An 18,396-nucleotide genomic window follows, 5' to 3' on the forward strand; every position below is an offset into this window, starting at 1 on the left:
GTAAAGGACTGAGACACGCTAGAATGTATTTAATAGATTTAAATTGAATTTGCTCTTGTTACCGTAAAATGACATGCTAAATAGTACAAAGGTACATAATTACTTGCTTCTGACATTATTTTATGTTACTTACCGGAATTCGGAGTAGAGTCTATAACAAGGGCTATATCTATCAATATTTTGTGTGAAGGATGGGTTCACGTGAAATAAGATATACATGAGTTGTTTGAAGAAAAATTTATTCATTTATTGATAAAATATGCTCAAATTGGCGAACTTCTACTCTAATACAAGCTCGGCACCTTTTAACCCTAGAACACACACCCGGGTACAAATGTATCCACTTTCAACTTTGAAGTGTTGTAACTTTTGAACCTCTATACCGCTAACTTCGGATCTAGGAAGATTATTTAGTTTTGAGTTCAAATTCAAAATTTGAACCAGATCGGACCATTGGTTCAGGAGCTACAGCCTTCCAAACACATTATATACGTAAACACACACCCGGGATACGTTTGTACCCCAATAGTAAAAATCCTCATAATAATAAAAAAAAAACATTTTTCATATTTTTTTTTATTTGAAAAATTAAAAATATTAATTTCACACATTATATTATTGACTTTTATTATAAAAATTATAAAAATGCATCTTATATCTAAGGAAAATCATGGCAAATAGAGCAATTTGTTGATGTGACCGAATGTTCAAGACACATTGGCTTCTTACATTTGTCGCACAGCTTTCTGGTTTTTCTACGGCGTTTTTCCTCTTGTGCGTAACATAAATAGCAAGATCCGGACACAGGTTTTGGCGTGCGCGCTGCGGCAGATGTTGATGCTGCTGTTGACACCATTGATTCCACCGGTCGGTTGAAATATGCTTCAATAGCAATTTTAGTCGAAAAATTTCGCGTCACTTGACGATTTATGGCTCTGGCTTCAATAATGGGCATACACAATGCTTCAGCCAAGCTGCGCAGGATCTGCTTACGCTTGTTGTTTGTTCTCCAAGGCAACATAGGGTTATTCAAATCGTAGACAATGTAGGCTGCAAGAGCTGTAATGTCCAACATGTTGAAGAACATCGCTAGTGGCCATCGTTTTGTTTGTCTTTGTGTTGGATATTCCGCAAACATTTGGTCCATTCGATCAACACCACCTTTGGTACGATTATAATATTCAATTATTTCAGGTTTCCCACTGTCAGCTATTTCAGCATCATTATGCATGGTCGAAAGCAAAATTACTGCTTTATTTTTTTTGGGAACATAAGAGCACATTGTCACATTATTTTTGAAGCCAAATGTCATTGAACCAATTGTCCTGTTTTTGTTCTGCTTCATTTCTTGAGGAATATATGATTTGTTTTTGCGCAAAGTTCCAACGATCGTGAGTTTCCAGGTGAGAAGCAGTTCTGCAACTGGCAAGGTCGTAAACAAATTGTCCATTGTAATGTTTCGGCCACTTCCTTGGTATTTGGCAGACAAATCCTTCACCACTCGTTCGCCTTGGTTCGTTTCCCTACCAGTTTCTGCTTGGCCACTATATATTTGTCCATGCAGTGGATATGCATTTGTGGCATCGCAAATCCACCAAACCTTGATACCATATTTAGCAGGTTTTGACGGTATGTACTGCGTAAACCGTGTGCGTCCACGGTAAGGAAATAATTGTTCATCAATCGTCAAGCATGAGCTGGGCTTGTAATGTGCAGCAAGATTATTGTTCATCATCGTCCACAACTCACTGATCGGTGCTGCTTTATCAGTTAGTAAGCGTGTTGCACGAGTGTTTTTATCGTCAAATCTTAGGAACCGCAATATCGAACAGAAACGGTTGACTCCCATTGTGGCGCGATATAAAGGATAGTTTTTGACGCTCCATAAATCTCGAACATGTTCTCCATTGCTATGGTTCGCACCAGTCATAATAAGTATGCCAAAAAATGCATACAGCTCTGTTATTGACACAGGCGTCCATGACTTAGGAGTTGTGTTTGGATGCGCATTGTTGTAAGCATTATAAGTTTCTTTTGCTAACTTATTTGTGTGGCGCATAATTATATCAGCCATTTCAACGTTCATGAAACATTTGAATGTTTGCTCTATTGACAACATTTCAGTGCATCTAGCTGGTCCAGAACGTTCTCTTATAATATTTTGTCTGAGTACCTGACGACTTACATTTGGTTCTTTCATCCACTCAGTACCATCACGTGCAACAAATTTTTCGGCACTAGCAGGTAATTCATTATTTTCTTCTACTTCTTCTTCTTCATCGTCTTCTTCATCATCCTCATAGTCCGCATAGTCATAGTCAGGTAATACTTCTGCGGCACTTTGCAAAACTTCAGCATCGTCATCAGCAATTTCAATGTCATTGATTTGAATTTCTTCTTCATCTTCTGAGTCAAAGTCATAGGGAGCGTCATCGTCACAAATTTCATCAAATAAAGATTGTATATATGATTCTCGCTGTTCCTCAGTTAGCCTGCATAATAAAAAAAATTAGTATATGTTTACATTGTTGCTTATTTTACATTTTTTACCTTCTACATGCTGCACTTGATAAATATTCGTTTCTTCTTGAAGTCATTTCGTATCCAGTTATTTATAGTTTCAGTTATATTTATTTTCACTTATATTTTCACTTCTTACACTTTTGAGCACCAAAACAATAATGAAAATATCAACAGGCAGCATTTATAACAACACCTCGTGTGAAAACAACCCTTGCAGCTGCATATAAAATACAAAAACCAGTTATACCAGTGTATTTGCTACCTACGTACCCATACCTTGCGCGACCTTTTTGCACATATCTTTTGAACCAGGTAGAATATTTCAATGAAATAAAAACCAAAATGTGTATTCGTTGTTACTCTACAAGTATATTATTATAAATTATATTATTTTGTTTTGCATTTATCAGGACAACAACAAAAAAACAAAAATCCACTGTTGCATGTCCTGACTTTATTTGCCCATATCGCTGGAACCAGTAGGAATATTCGAATGAAACAAAAGACAAAATACTTGCTATATATTAAAATATACATTTCAAAAAAAAAATCATAGAAATCGGTTGAATAAGCATTAAAAAAACCGCAAAATAAGGTCCCGGGTACAAACGTATCCCGGGTGTGTGTTTACGTGGTATTTTCTGGGTGTGTGTTCTAGGGTTAAGAAAAGACGCTTTTAGAGATCTTAAACCCAATTGGGCTATCTCAGCAGCAGCTCCATTTATTTGTTCCCGCAAATGCTCTTCGTTTTGAATTGTTTTTGAATAAATTTTGTCCTTAAGACAGCCCCAGTAGAAAAAATCGAATGGATTCAGGTCTGGCGATCGAGCGGGCCACGTGATTGGCCCGTATCGTCCAATCCATCGGCGGGGATAAGTTTCGTCTAGTTGAGCTCTTACTTCACGCCCGTAGTGAGCAGGGCAACCGTTATTTTGCAGCCATAGTCGTCGCCGCAGGTTTAAGGGTACATCTTCTAAAAGAGTTGGAAGCCGTTCCTGAAGGAACTCTGAGTAACTGGGAAAGTTGGTCGTTGGCGGCAGTTCCACAAGTCCCAATATCTGACAATTAAAAATACCGCACCATAAATTTATTTTGTACCGGTACTGCGAACGATATTCTTCGTGAGGATTGTCTATCTGCCAACTGTGAAGGTTATGTAAATTAATCTAACCATCACGTTTGCATGATGAATCATCGCTCCAAATTATTTTATTAAAAAAGTTGGGGTCTGATTCATGCATTCGCAACATTTCACGACAAAATCTAACCCTCGCCAGGTAATCTCTTTCTCGTAGAGCCTGAACACGTTGAATGTGGTAGGGAAGAAATCGATGGTCTTTTAAAGCTTTGTGAACTGTAGTTTTTTGTATTCCCGTCCGTCCCGTCCCGTGCATCTACCGTTGCAGGACGTCCTGTTTCGCCGCCACGCCTTCCAGGTATGCGACCTTAAAAAGTGAAAAATGATAGTTAACAAGAAAGCAAACAAGAAAGGTGTAAAAGTCTTACCTTCATATATTTCTCTATGAGTCCGGGCGAATACTTCACGACCCGGATGCCGACGATTTGGGTATCGCTCTGCATCGAGTCTTTGAGCAGCTCTGACACTACAGCAAGCTTCACCGTAAATTAGGTGAATATCCGCATATTCATGCGAGGTATACTGCGTGTTCTCTGTCATAGTATTAATAACACAATGTTCGAAGGGTCCAACTTCACAAAATCCACTTTCACTAATTCCGGTAAGTAACACAAAATAATGTCAGGAGCAGGTAATAATGTACCTTTGTACTATTTAGCATGTGATTTGACGGTAACAAGAGCAAATTCAATTTAAATCTATTAAATACATTCTAGCGTGTCTCAGTCCTTTACCCACAAAATCGGCTATAACTTTTTTTTTCTATTCAAAACAGTAAGTGTGGCACCTTTCTGAAATCTTTATTAAATGAGCAATTTTTTTATGTAATGTAAAGTTATAGCTCAGTACATTTTTTTTCACCCGAGATAGTCAAAGTTGGGGAAGAAAGTATCAAAAAGTTAAAAATCCAGAAATAGTCCTAATTTTATGATGGTTCCTTAATATATTTTAACTACATTGCATTTGAGTATGGAGAGGCAACTATCTGGAAGTATTTTACATAAAAAATTTACTAAGTATTGCCCGGTTTGTAGTTGCAGTTAAAGAAAACACATGAAAAGGCACGATTTTTTTTAAATTAGAAAAAATTTAAATATTTCAAAAACGGTGACACTTTTACCTGAAAATTTTTTGTAAATCAGGGAGCTCACCCCCCCACCTACCTTCTCCTAAAGTTTGGCACGTTACTTCTGGGACACCCTGTATATCGTATTTGTATATAAAAATGTAGTTTTCGAATTTTAATATTTAGTAAACGATAATTATAGAAATAAAAGTGAATGAAAGGCTTTAAGAATTTGTAAACTATGTACAATATTGCATATATTAAATAATGATTAAAATACAAAAATAAAAACTTTAAATATACCTCACTGTACAATGCACTATAAAACAAACTCATTCGTGTTTGACTGGATTTTATTTATACACTGCCGGAACAAAGTATTGGCACAGCAAATTTTTACACAATATATGCAACAATTTTTATTCTAATATTTTTATGGCAATTTTGTATAAAAATATGGCTCATTCTACCACAAAACACATAAAAATATAATTCCTAAACTTTGTGCAAAACTCGCGAAAATTCAGTAAATTTTTAATCAGATTTTTTAGAATTTTTTTGAGTATGCAGTCCATTAAATTCTAGTAAAAAAATGCAAGTTCGGATTTTTGAGATTTTTTTGTTAAAGGTGTTTTGCATTTTTTCCATATAAAGTATTTTCGAAAAAAAAAATTTGTTTGGAAGAGACTGCGTGAATACCAAAAATCAACGGTAGTTTTAGCTACTTAAAATTTCCACTTTATTACAATAAAAATAATTGGGCTACAAATCTGCATACACAAAAAAATTAACCCTATTTTTATACAAAATTTGCGGAAAAATATTATTATTATTGCACATATTGTCAAAAATTTGCTGTGCCAATACTTTGTTCGGGCAGTATAGTAAAAAATGTTTTTTTTTTATTTCTTTGATTTATTGATCTCAAAAATTATCTACGTCAGACTATGAGTTTTTGATCAAGTCCCGAATCACAAACAGCATTCTGCCTCCGTGTTCAGACCACATTTTAAAAGGAACTAGAATTTCGGCCCAAAAAAAAAAACAAAATTGTGACGAAATCTAATGTTTCTACACGGTCAAAAATGTGGGTTTAATTTTTAAACCGCGCTGGGACTACTGCCTTTTTTAAACTTTTATAGTCTACTCTTTAAAACAGTCAATAGTTTTACGCAATTTTTAATATATTCTGGTTTAAATTTTAGCCCAAAAAGTTCGTGGTTTAAAAATCAAACCAAAATGTTTTAATTCTAGTTTCTAGGTTTCATATATAGAAAATTTGGTTTAAAATCTAAACCGAAATAGAATATGTTTGCACAGCGAATTGTGGTGTTGATTCAAACTCAACATATGAAAGCACATTTACATGCGTGGCTGTAGCTGAGTGTGCAAAGATGCTTGATACAATTGGTTGCTACCAAGGCTGTCCGGGTTCAATCCCAACCAGACGGAGCATGAAATTTAAGATTGTTTTTTTTTTATTCTTAATTATGAAAATATTTGGGTTTAACATTTAAACCGAATTGTTTAAATTCTAAACCCAACATATGTGCTCTCTTTTTTTTAAACTTGGAAGGTTTGTATTTGAAACTGAATTTAGTTTGGTCATATATGTAGTCCAAAAAGTTTAAAATTAAAACCGAAATTTTTAACCGTGTATGGCATTGATGATGGATGTTGTCTGCTGTCTTGTATCAATCTTTTTTGTGAGTGAGCGGGTACTCAATGTCCTAGCTATGCCACTGTAGGATAGTACATTTCGAGGGCTTTGATTCAATACGATCTATCTGAAATTTTTACAAAAACTAGTTCCAGATTTAACTCTGATAACTGGTGTTAACTTTTATTTAGCAATCCAACAGCTACTTCTATTAACAAGCGATATATATTAGTTAAAGCTCAGGTAAACTTTTATATCAGAACTCAGTTTTTGTGAAAATAGCAATTTAAGAAGAGAGCATTTCATTAAATTTTCCATGCTGTGTAATATACAAAAAAAAAACATACATACAAACATATATATACATACTATGTATGTAGTTATTTACACTAGGAATCAATCTAATATAATTAAAGTTAGATCTCAACTAATTGCTGCTAACATGTAAACATTTCGCCATTAATTAGTAATTTTTGTGAAAGTCATCTAATTATTTCTGAATAGGCAACTCGTCCCAGCTTCACTATTTTTATGTTTTTTTATTTTTTTTTCAATAATAAGCGATGTTAACTGATTACTTGTCATTTTATATCTATCAAGCTACTGCGGTTGTTACATGTACATCAATGATGGGCAAAACGCTACTCGCGAGTAGCGTCTGCGTCGCAGCGCTTATACGTATACAGAAACGACGCAGCGAATTTCAATTCAGTCTGCTTTCAGATTTCATGAGACTGACACTATGCTTCGCCGTTGAATATTTTTATTCGTAATTTTAGCGCATGGTTGCCACCTATATATGTAACAATGCCCAAAATGTCTGAGTATGAGTGCCAATTACAGTTTTTGGTTTTAAAAAAGCTAATAACGCCCAATGCTTGTTATGTGGTAATACGACCACTTGGAATCGTACTTTTAATATAAGGCGACATTATTTGTCATTCCATCCGGAATATGAAAAATATGAAGGTGATGACCGCGAGCAACTTTGTGAATTTTGTTGTTGAATAAACTATGATTTTTTAAAACATTAGTTTAATGAAATTAAATTAAAAAACTTTTCATGCACGTACATATGTACTTACAAAAATTAATTTCATAATTCATTATTTGTATTTATTTATTCATTATTTTTTTATTATATTTTATTATTTTCGTTTCATGTTCATAAGACAAATTAAATATAAATTTGTAACAGGCTAACCTAATATTCACGCACGCCGCCAATTTATTGTCAAAAATTTCTCATGCACATGCAACTTGTATGAGATCAACCGAAATTGAACGGCGTGCGTATGAAGCTAACTCAATTTCCAATTTTTGTTCTGCGTGACATTTTGATTTGACGTTTCGCTCAATGAAATCAAATGCAAACGCACGCAAGTCAATTTCGGGTGACGCAGAAAAACAAATTCGACGGCATGCGTACCAAAACGCAAGCCGTGAATATTAGGTTAGCCTGTAAGAGCGTTTTCTAACACGCGCAAAAAAAGACGCACTTTTGTACAATATAGAAATGTGGCAACTGTTACTAAGCGCGATTCACGAATACCATGACAAAATGAGACTGTATTGGTGTGCCCATCTATGATGTACATACATACATGCATTGTCTGTGGTATGTATGTACATATGTATGCGTGCATGTATGTAATCAAATTCTAAGTATACGTATTGGCGGCTGTTATGTAAAGACTACTTAGTAAATTAAATGATGAAGCTAACGTGATTGAATTAAATGTGTGGTTGATACAGAAACTACGCCCATTTTAAAAGTTAGTTTTTCCATCTCTCGTTACATGTTTGTATTGTGCATGAAGGGTAATGAATATTCATTATGAATCTCGCTTTACAGGGCAGTCCTTTAATTGTCAATTCTGGCAACTATCTTGAAAGCTCTTTCGAAAGATCTGCCAACGAGGAAGTCTTTGCGTTATTCTGTTTATATGTATTTTAGCAATAAGTTTACAAAAATTTTAATTAAAAAAAAACTTTAATAAAAAATAAAAAAATATATATTAAAAAATAAAAGATCATATTAAAAGAATTTTTCCATATTAAAAGCAAATTAAATCAAAAATGAAAAATAAAATAAATAATAAGTTCCTAAAATTTAATTAAATAAAAAATTCCTTGGAAAAAATTATAAGAAAGTTAAACTTGAAAAAAAGTATATAAAATAAGTTCCTTAAACTAAATGAAATTAAAACAAATATATATTTTTTTAAACAATGAAATCCAAAAGTCAAATGATTTTTTTTTATGAAGAAAAAAACGTTTCTGAAAAGTAAATGAAAAAAAAAAAATTATAGTTTAAAAAACTAGAACCTCCCTATTATAATTGCCATTCCTACTGTCATCAGGTATGTAACTTGAGAATAGAAATCGCTGCATCTTTTAGGCGCACATCCCAAGTTAATAAAAGGGCGGTAAAAAAATATTTATCTTTTTAAAATATAAACAGCTGAAAATTAAGAAATACGCCAGCAATTGCACGCTCTTATAAAGTATTGCTGGCGTATGCCGACGACATCGATATTATCGGTAAAAACAAGGGCTACGTCTGTTCTGCCTTCTCGGGATTGGATAGAGAAGCAAAGCGAATGGGTCTGGTGGTGAACGAGGACAAAACGAAGTATCTCCTGTCAGCACACAAACAGTCAGAGCATACGCGTCTTGGCACCCACGTCACTGTTGACAGTTACAAGTTTGAAAAAGTAGACGACTTCGTTTATTTGGGAACCAGCATTAACACCAATAATAATGTCAGCCTTGAAATCCAACGGAGAATCACTCTTGCCAACAAGTGCTACTTTGGGCTGAGTAGGCAATTGAGAAGTAAAGTCCTCTCTCGTCGTACAAAGATCACACTCTATAAGTCACTCATCATGCCTGTGCTGGTGTATGGCGCGGAAGCATGGACAATGAAAGCATCTGATGAGGCGGCTCTTGGAGTTTTCGAGAGAAAGATTCTGCGAAAGATTTACGGACCTTTACGCGTTGGTGATGGCGAATATCGCAGACGATTTAACGATGAGCTGTATGAGCTTTACAACGATATAGACATAGTGCAGCGAATTAAAATTCAGCGGCTCCGCTGGCTTGGCCATGTCGTTCGGATGGACAGAAACGCTCCTGCTCTGAAAATATTCAACGCGGGCCGCGATGCTGGTAACAGAGGAAGAGGAAGGCCTCCTCTGCGTTGGAAAGACCAGGTGGAGAAGGACTTGGCTTCACTTGGCATTTTCAATTGGCGTCAGTTAGCACAGAAGAGAAATGACTGGCGTGCTGTTTTGGACTCGGCCAAAATCGCTTAGGCGGTTACAGCGCCAAATAAGAAGAGAAGAAAATTAAGAAAAAAATAACAATAATAGAGGAAAACTTAACTCAGTTTTTTAGCTACGCAAAAATGCCCATAGGGTAGAGGGATTTTTTCTCTATTACAGTCCATCGTATAACACGAACTACTTTGCCTTCTTCAAGAAAATGGCTTCAATTTTAAGGGCTATGACGTAGTCACAACATCATATTAATCAGAGTTACGTTTGAACGTATTTTCTCTAATCACCTACAAAAAATGCTGACCACAGTTGCTAAATGATGCAGACAAAATGGGTAAATCTCACATAGCCATTTTACAACAGACAAATAAAAAAATATCTAGAACAATTTCTTCTTCAAGGAACAAAGATAAACTTCTCTAAAAACACACCGAATTTCATTTGAATCAGATAAAATTTACCAGATCCGCGGGGCCGTGGCAGTCCGCTAAATTCAACCATCTTTCATATTTATTTATTCTTAGGCAAAAGTACTCCACGTTACATTTTTCAGCACATATTTTATATGGAGCTCTTTTACTGTGCGGCCTGCTTTTGCTGAAAACAACACCATCTTCGAGTTTCGAGGCGCTTGAAAAACTGATTCTTTTAAACATTATAGTCAAGACAAATGCTTTGTTTGTTTATGATGATAGATTCTTCTGAGTGGATGAGAAGAATTTCCGCCATCCCTGATTTGAAGACCAATCGGTTTCGGTATTGCGCCATTTTAAGTATAATTTTAGTTCTGTCTCTCTTCTCCGCCCATAAACCCATCTTCGATAGCCTCTTTAAGATGAACATCCCGTCAAGAAGAGATCGGCAAACACCAAGACCATGCAGAAGGGTGGAAATAATTTTTTACACGGATGGATAAAGGCTAGACAACATGGTTAGATATTGAGTTTTTTCTAAAGAATTATGACTGAAACTATCCATTCGCTTTCCGAACCCATGCAGCGTATATCAGGCAGAAGTTCTTACTATAAAATAGGTTGTTGTATACCTTAATACACATGCCGCCACGAAGACTACTGTTAATAACTTCTAGGATAGTCAGGCGTCCATTAAATCAATGAATGCGGTTAATCTAAGATCAAACGTACTTCAGGTTCTGCCTCATAAGAATCCCGGGTCGTAAACATATTGAAGGAAATTGCAGAGCCGATCAGCTAGCCAGTAAAGGTACTAATCTTCCACCGTGTGAAAACACAGAAAATATTAGGATACCTATGGCAACCTGAAAGATAGCTATTAGAATTTATATTATTCAAGAGGAAAATAGGCTACGGTTAGACAAGGACACTTTTAAAACAACTAGGCTACTAGAGGCAAGTTTCGAGACTAGGAATATACTACCATAAATATTGAAGGAGTTGCGGAGTTGGGGAAGAAAAAGAAACAGTTGAGCACTTCTTCTGTAGCTTCCCAGCTTTTGCTAGCAGCAGAGCGGGCTTTTTAGGTAGGCGCTTTTTAGCTATACTACGAAACTATGGTATAGGAAAAAAAAACAATCTTACAATTGATCTGCAAGGTCTAAGTGAGTTGGCCATTAGACCGACAGCCACATCAACCTTACCTAACCTAAAAACCCATTCATCCTTAGGGTTGGAGAATAACTAAAAGCAATTAGCGTGCCGAGGCTTAACTTCACCGGAGATCTGCTCCTTCTGACCAATACAGGTTGCACCTGCCCCTCGTGCAAAAAGAAGAGTACATTATGGGTCTGCGTGAAGTTCTAACTACGCTTGTGACCAAAATAAAACACAGCCAAGGAACCTGGCGAGTTTCCTTAACGATACGTGGATCAAATAGGTCGCCCTTGAGAGTTATCATTAAGTGACCGCTCCATTCTCTTAATATTAATCAAACCTAAATTATTTAAAAGATGGTCGATTTCTGTAAGCAGCGTTTAATTTAAAGCCATAACCCGGTAAATTCAAAAAAGTTAATCCCCTATCTACATATGTAGGTACCCGCGTGCTCAATTTATTTCTTTTAAAAGCAGCATATCATAGTTTATTACCGAATTGCGGGTTAATTTGTATTACTTTTTATAGCCAAATTTTTCTAAGTGTACAAAATGTATATTACCCTTATTAAACTACCGCCAAGTGACGACTAGTCGTATCGATTTATAGAATAGCGTGTTTAAGTATGCGCATGCATATGAATAAGCACTGCTACTTTGAGGTAGTGGGAGGTCAACTAAGCAACACAACTAAGCGCACAACTTGTCAAACAAGAAAAGTTTTGTAGCTAACTGTGATTGTAAACAAATGTTGCCAGCAGTGTACACTGGAAGAAAATTTGTATTATTTTTTGCTTACCATAAAAAGTCAAAAACCATTTTAATTGTTGTTCCAAATCCGACGACTCAAGACACGCATTGCGTAAGTAAAAATTAATAAATAATTAAAAAAAAATTATAAATAAATTAATAAACATATTGTTAAAATGTAGTAAACAAGTAAAGCATTTAAGATCAGTCGCACATTGTGCGTATAATATGTAGCATAAATAAATATTCCCACACATCATAGCATATAATTAGAAAGAAAAGCGTTCTTATGTACAGCCACTACCTGTGATGAAGTATGAAAATAATTTCTTGAAATTGGCTAATGGATTGATAGACAACTACTAAGGGGCAACGAGACTACAGGGAATCTAGCCGGCGCGGCGCTAGCGCTCTCTGCTACACTTAGCGAAAGGAGGGCCACATTTGTAATTTTAACTTGCGATATTGTATATTCATTAGGGTGGTCCAAAAAGAGTGAAGTCGGAATTGTAATGCTCTCAACCCCTAGGATTGTTCTATATCGAAAAAAGTATAGCACTGTTTTTTTTCATTTTGAAAATAAATATTTTTAGGTCGCTCAAAGCGCTCAAAGTTTTCCAAGTATTTTATATAGGAATAAAACAACTTCGTAAAAATGGTATATAATTCCTCAAGTCAAGAAAGTCAATATTTTTCGATCGGTAATCGCAGGTCCTTTTCAGGAGACTTTCAACAGTAATACCCAAAATAAGGAAAATGTGAATATATATATATATATATATATTTTGGTATAGAATAATCCTAGGGGTGGTGCATAAAAATTCAGATTTTACTTTTTCACATGCAATTTTGGACCACTCTAATACTCATACATATGTACATATGTATATGCCCTGTGGGGAAAATCTCTAGTTCTGAACTGGGGCGCTTCTAGTACATTTAGACCCAGTACTGGTTCGCGATAAATCTCTTTTGCATGCAAACAACTGGCGAATTTAACATGGCGATGTCCTAGGAAGTGTCAATTGCCGCCCGCTGCATCCCTTTTTGGATAGTTCCGAAGTAGTCCTAAATTCTATAGTTCCAAACTAGTTCTAAAATCGACAGACGTAAGAAAAAAGTATCATGATTTTTCAATCTTTTTGGTTCTTCCGTGTGTGCGATTTTAAGTTATTTTGGAAGAAATGTGTTTTAAATTTGAAATTAAATTTGTTTGAATGATTGTAAGAAATGTACGTTTACATACCTTCAGCTGTAGCTGGGTTTGCAGAGGTGCTCGCTGTTATTTCTTAGATTCCAGACGGTCCCAAGATGTTGAAATATTAACACAAACTTTAGTTTTGTATTACCAAGCTATGAAAAAGCATTTGCGAAGCACAGAACAGAAGCGTATTCGAACGAAAAAGCCGACGAACACATATCTATGTAAAGTAAACAAGCCCCCGCTGCATCCCTTATTCGATAGTTCCGAAATAGTTCTAAATTCGACAAATAGGATCTAGTTCGTTCTGCATCCCTTTTTCTATAGTTCCGAACCATTTCTAAATTCGTCACTTTAGATATAGATTTCTAGTGAAAAAAACTGAAAAAAATTAATTTCTTAAAAGTACCACTTTTCTCCGATTTTGGACTGGTGGGGATCTAGTTCCTATCGGACTAGTTCCTTTTTGGCGATAAAGACCTAGTACGGAACTAGAAATTTGATTCACTAGTCCGCGTTTTCCCTGCAGGGTGCATAGATACGTGTACATATGGTGGTAGGCTTACTAGGATGACTCGCGAAAAAAGTTAGGCAATGCTCCCCTCACAAAATATAAAAATTAGTTTTTTATACGTGTATGAATTTTATTTTTGTTCAATTCTAGATAATTCATGAGCTGAACTATGATGAAAGGGTCTTGAGGCTTTTGCGGAGTTTAAAGTTGAGTTCAATGATTAAAGTTTTTGTATCTTCTGATTGTCTCAATTTGTAGGTGGGTTCTTAAAATACCAAAATCATGGAGCACCCTTCCTTTTTTCTACCTACAAAATAAAGAAATCCACGAAGTTTTAAAATTTTAAACCACCCCTCTACCAGGTCTTGAAAAAATTATTATTTTTTGTATGTCAAAATTCAACAAAATATTTACTTTGACCAGCAAGCTTATGCTTTCATAGAAACAAGTTTCTAAAAGTACTTCATGCAAATTTTAATAAGAGTGACGAATACATTTGAACAGATTTCATTATTTTTGATTTTGGAAATGTAATTATAGCTGAAATTGCGATTTTTTTACCGAAGAAACAAAACTGAGTATGTGAGCTAGCTTCCAGAGTACATCCCGGAAAGTGTACATTCAATAATACCTCTAGAATTTCCTAGCGAAATGACGATCAGTTGCTGTTCGTCTACTGAATGTAAACCAGAGACGCCGCATTTTTTGACAGCACTTTTTGAAGTGATTTTCTTCGACGGCTTGGGTTCTATCAGTAAGAGAAATATCCTTAAACTGAACTCTTTCTTCCTTAATTTTAAGCGCAAACTAAGTCCACTAAATAGATAAAAGATGTGCGGCCAGATATTAGTTGATTGGCTCTACACTTTGATTCTCACCGTGTTCTATTTGCTGAACTGTGCGTGTAGCTCTTAGCTGGCGAGTCGTCTCAGACCAGTCTCTTCAAACACCTCGACAATATACTCGTGCTCGCCCCCCGTTTCGAAAGCGGAGGTATGTTCTCGAAAACGATCGACACTCATCTTCATCAGTCTCGCATTGCGCATCGCTTTCTTTGTGTGTTGCTGGGTCTGATTTATCCAACGGAAGTAAATCATCTCAGTCCATGCGCTTGAAACGTCTCGACGATATACTCGTTCACGTCCCCCAATTCTGACGGCAGAAGCAGGTTCTCGAAGTCTTCGCCAGTCTGGGATATCGATTGAAATTCGATATTTGGGATAGGACCGCTCGATTTGTTTCTGATGCCATAGAAATAGGGACATCTTTAGATTACTCGCGGTGTCTCCTTGATCTTGTATGTACTCATTTCTTTCGGAGTTCGAGAGTATTTGAGTTGAAGCTGTACCTAACAATTTCGTTGCTTCCAGCAAGGATTGGGGGAGGCTACGCGTTTATCATCAATATGGCATAACGTTGGAGCTCATTTGCCTCGCTGCCTTCATTATTTTTCAGTTAAATAATTATGCAGTTTCTTTGAAGGTCTGGATTGGTTCCAAAATCGTTTGCAGACGAGGTTATTATGGGACTCAAGGCTTAGCTCGCGAGTTGTAGGGGCTGTTATCCCTATGCATTGCCAATAAGTCAGCGTCGGCCACGTTTTAATACCTATCAAATTTACGCGGATTATGCTGATGATATCCCTTAACCACACACACTCTTAGACTTTACATTAGACTAGAGAAATCTGCAAGAGCTCTTATTACTTGTAGATCCAAAGCAGTGAAGAGTTGGAGTTGTTCCACAAAAATGCTAAGATGGATTCATATGAAAATAAAAGGGCCTATGATATATGAGTCCAGCATGCCATTCAGGGAATAGCAATTTATTTCAGGAACGTCCTAGAATTGAATAAAAATGTCTCCGAGGAGGTTTTAAATTAGAATACATTTTATTATTCGCTGAATGATAAGAGAACCGAATTTTTTCCAATGCCACATGAGGCAGCCTAATGTTCGTTTGAGTTGTGGTAATAATCGATGCGCGCTAAAGCAGCAAACGCAACGACAACGCCAACGCGTCAGCGTCAGCGCCAACAGCGCTAAGCGGCAACGCTACAATCACGTTCGCCTTTCATTTGCACAATCACAGTTGGGGAGGAGAAGGGGCACATATTTACTAGTGGCTTTCCTACGTAGCCGCGATGTTGTCGTGCCCACTGTCATTATTCTTTTATAGCCGGCTTTGTTGATGGTGGCTGCAGTCAAAGCAGCAGCAGCAGCAGCAACGGCGTCAGAATAAAATCAAGTAGTTGTGAAGAGAGTATTTGTATTGGCATTGGTCACGTTGTGGATGTGATTTGCCAGTCAGTCAGACGGTGGGTCGGTTGGTTGGTTGTTTGTGAATTCATATCAACATATTTCCATACATATGCATTCATTTTGGCGCTTACTGCTCAACGACCATGTACATATGTACTTACTAAGTAGTAGACGACTGAGGCGCTAGCTTATGCCGCCTTGTTTGCGCTGTACAATTCTCAGTTGGCGAACAACCCTTGTGCAAAACGGATAGGCAACGCGGCAGACGACATGCGACCGGCATAAGCGAATCAAGCGAAAAAAAAGTGAATTAAGTAAAAAATTTAAAGAATTGTGGTGTAGAAAAATTCAATAAATAATAAATAAGCCTCCAGGACGATTGTGGCGCGCGTGCAAAATAAAATTAACCCTCCAAAAAGAGAGAAAAAAACACAAGCAATAAGCGGCAACAAGTGCTGTAAAATTGCGCGCTGAAACGTATACCGACACATACACAAACTTGCGCATGCATAATTCACTTGCAGACATACATACACACATTCAGACATAAGTACTCAGTTAGATCCTGCGATCGATTTTTAAAGGACACACGCAGCAGCAGCAGCACCGAAGCGCGATAAATTGGAATTTGTTGAAGTGTAAAAAATTAAGTTAAATTCAAGTGTGCTCGCAGTAAAGTGCTGATGTAGGGGAAATTCACTTTGGTGGCAATTTTCTGCATAAAATAAGCGATTATTACAAGAAGAAGAAGATCGAAGAACCGCCAAATCGTTTTGTTTAAAATTGCTGCACTCGATAATTCTACTTCAAAAAATATTTTTCATTTGCTTACAGCGAATTGATTGAAATCAAAATAAATAAAAATCTGATCTGAGTTTTTGCTTGTAACAGCAAGGCTATTAACCTATAGACGCGAAGTTAGCACTAATCATCAAATAAACATGTCATTCGATATTCCTTTTGGCGATCAAATGCGCATTGCGCTGAGGTGAGTTTAAAAAAAGTACTCTATGTTATAGCATAGACAGACGGCAAAGTTAATCCGGATTAAGGGCGCAGTTGCTCTGATCAAAATTTTAAACTAACAGACTGCAGTATTGCGATTTAAGTGAGCCGAGAGGCCGTAGGTTCAAATCTTCGGGCAATAAAATTTTGTTTACTATTTTAATACTAAACTTTTTTATATAATCATAGTTGTGTCCTTTTTAATAAAAGTAAACTCTAAAAACTTTATTTAACTTGAAATAACTATGGGAAATGACATAAAACAATAAGGAAAGAAAGTAAAATAAAATATATAATTAAAAAACTACAACCAAAATAAAATAAAAAATTGATCTTAAGGAATTGCTCAGGTGGTGGGTGCTAGTGAATTGTACTACAAAGTTCTGACCACTCGGCTTCCACGAACGCCAAACTCGCTTGCTTTGTTTGCTAACTTCTTTGCTCAGGGAACGTAGAATACTGAAAACTTGTAAAACTAGCCTACACCGAGAAAAGGGTGAGCTAATTATATTTTTCCTAACACAATATTTGGTAACTATAACGAAATTAGGCACGATTGAAAAATCGCGTCAACTTAAACAATACACCCTTGCCGCCTTCCTGGATATTGACGGGACCTTCAATAATATCCAAACGGAGGCGATAAGTAAGGCACTCTCTGTGCGCGGCATTCAGCGTCCTATGATGGTATTGATTGACTCCGCGCTGGAGAGCAGAATAATCAACACCACCATAGGCACAGGATCTGTGAGAAGGAAAACTACCAAGGGCACGCCTCAAGGGGTGTAATATCCCATCTCCTCTGGCTCCTGGTGGTGAACGAAATTCTTGAAATTTTTAAAACCAAGAGAATAAGGGTGGTCGCTTACGTCGACGATTTATTTATACTCATCACTGGCAAATTCCTATCAACGATAAGTGAACTAATGGAGAGTGCACTAGGTGATATCTCTAAGTGGACCAACGAGGAATGGATTGGTGGTAAACCCCTCCAAGACGGAACTGGTATTGTTTACAAGGGAAACAAAAGTACCCACTTTTTCTCTGCCGAAATAAGGGGAATCCACGTTGAAAGGCAAACTACCTTGGAATTATTGGAATTTACAGGAGAGAGCCAAGAAATCTCCAGCAGCATACTACACTTGCAAAAGGACCTTTGGGGACCATCACCGTACGTCACATATGGGATGTACACTACAGTGATTAGACCAACTGCAACCGCTGGGTTCTTGGTATGGTGGAGAGCTCTAGACAAAGGGAATAACAAGAAAATAATAGGAAAGGTGCAAAGACTCGTATGCCTTGGCATATCCGGAGCAGTGAGTAGCGCACCTCAGGAAGGCCTTAACATTATATTTTATCTGCGACCGCTGGATATTTTCATCCATGGTACGGCCGCAAAGAGCGATCTGAGGCTCAGAGAAGCC

The 18,396-nt window shown here is 36.6% G+C and overlaps 1 protein-coding gene across 1 annotated transcript in view; it reads left to right on the forward strand.

Moving 5' to 3' along the window:
- The first annotated feature begins 16,038 nt into the window (after window positions 1-16,038).
- LOC118741500 (esterase B1-like) overlaps window positions 16,039-18,396 on the forward strand; it is a 28,354-nt gene continuing 25,996 nt past the window's right edge. Inside the window, exon 1 of the mRNA XM_036473503.1 lies at window positions 16,039-16,952. Coding sequence (XP_036329396.1) covers window positions 16,906-16,952 — 47 coding nt within the window. The 5' untranslated portion in view covers window positions 16,039-16,905. The remainder of the gene's footprint in view (window positions 16,953-18,396) is intronic.

This window comes from Rhagoletis pomonella, unplaced genomic scaffold, assembly GCF_013731165.1.
Source record: "Rhagoletis pomonella isolate Grant_MI unplaced genomic scaffold, Rhpom_1.0 Rhpom_scaffold_00001, whole genome shotgun sequence".
Lineage (NCBI taxonomy): Eukaryota > Metazoa > Arthropoda > Insecta > Diptera > Tephritidae > Rhagoletis > Rhagoletis pomonella.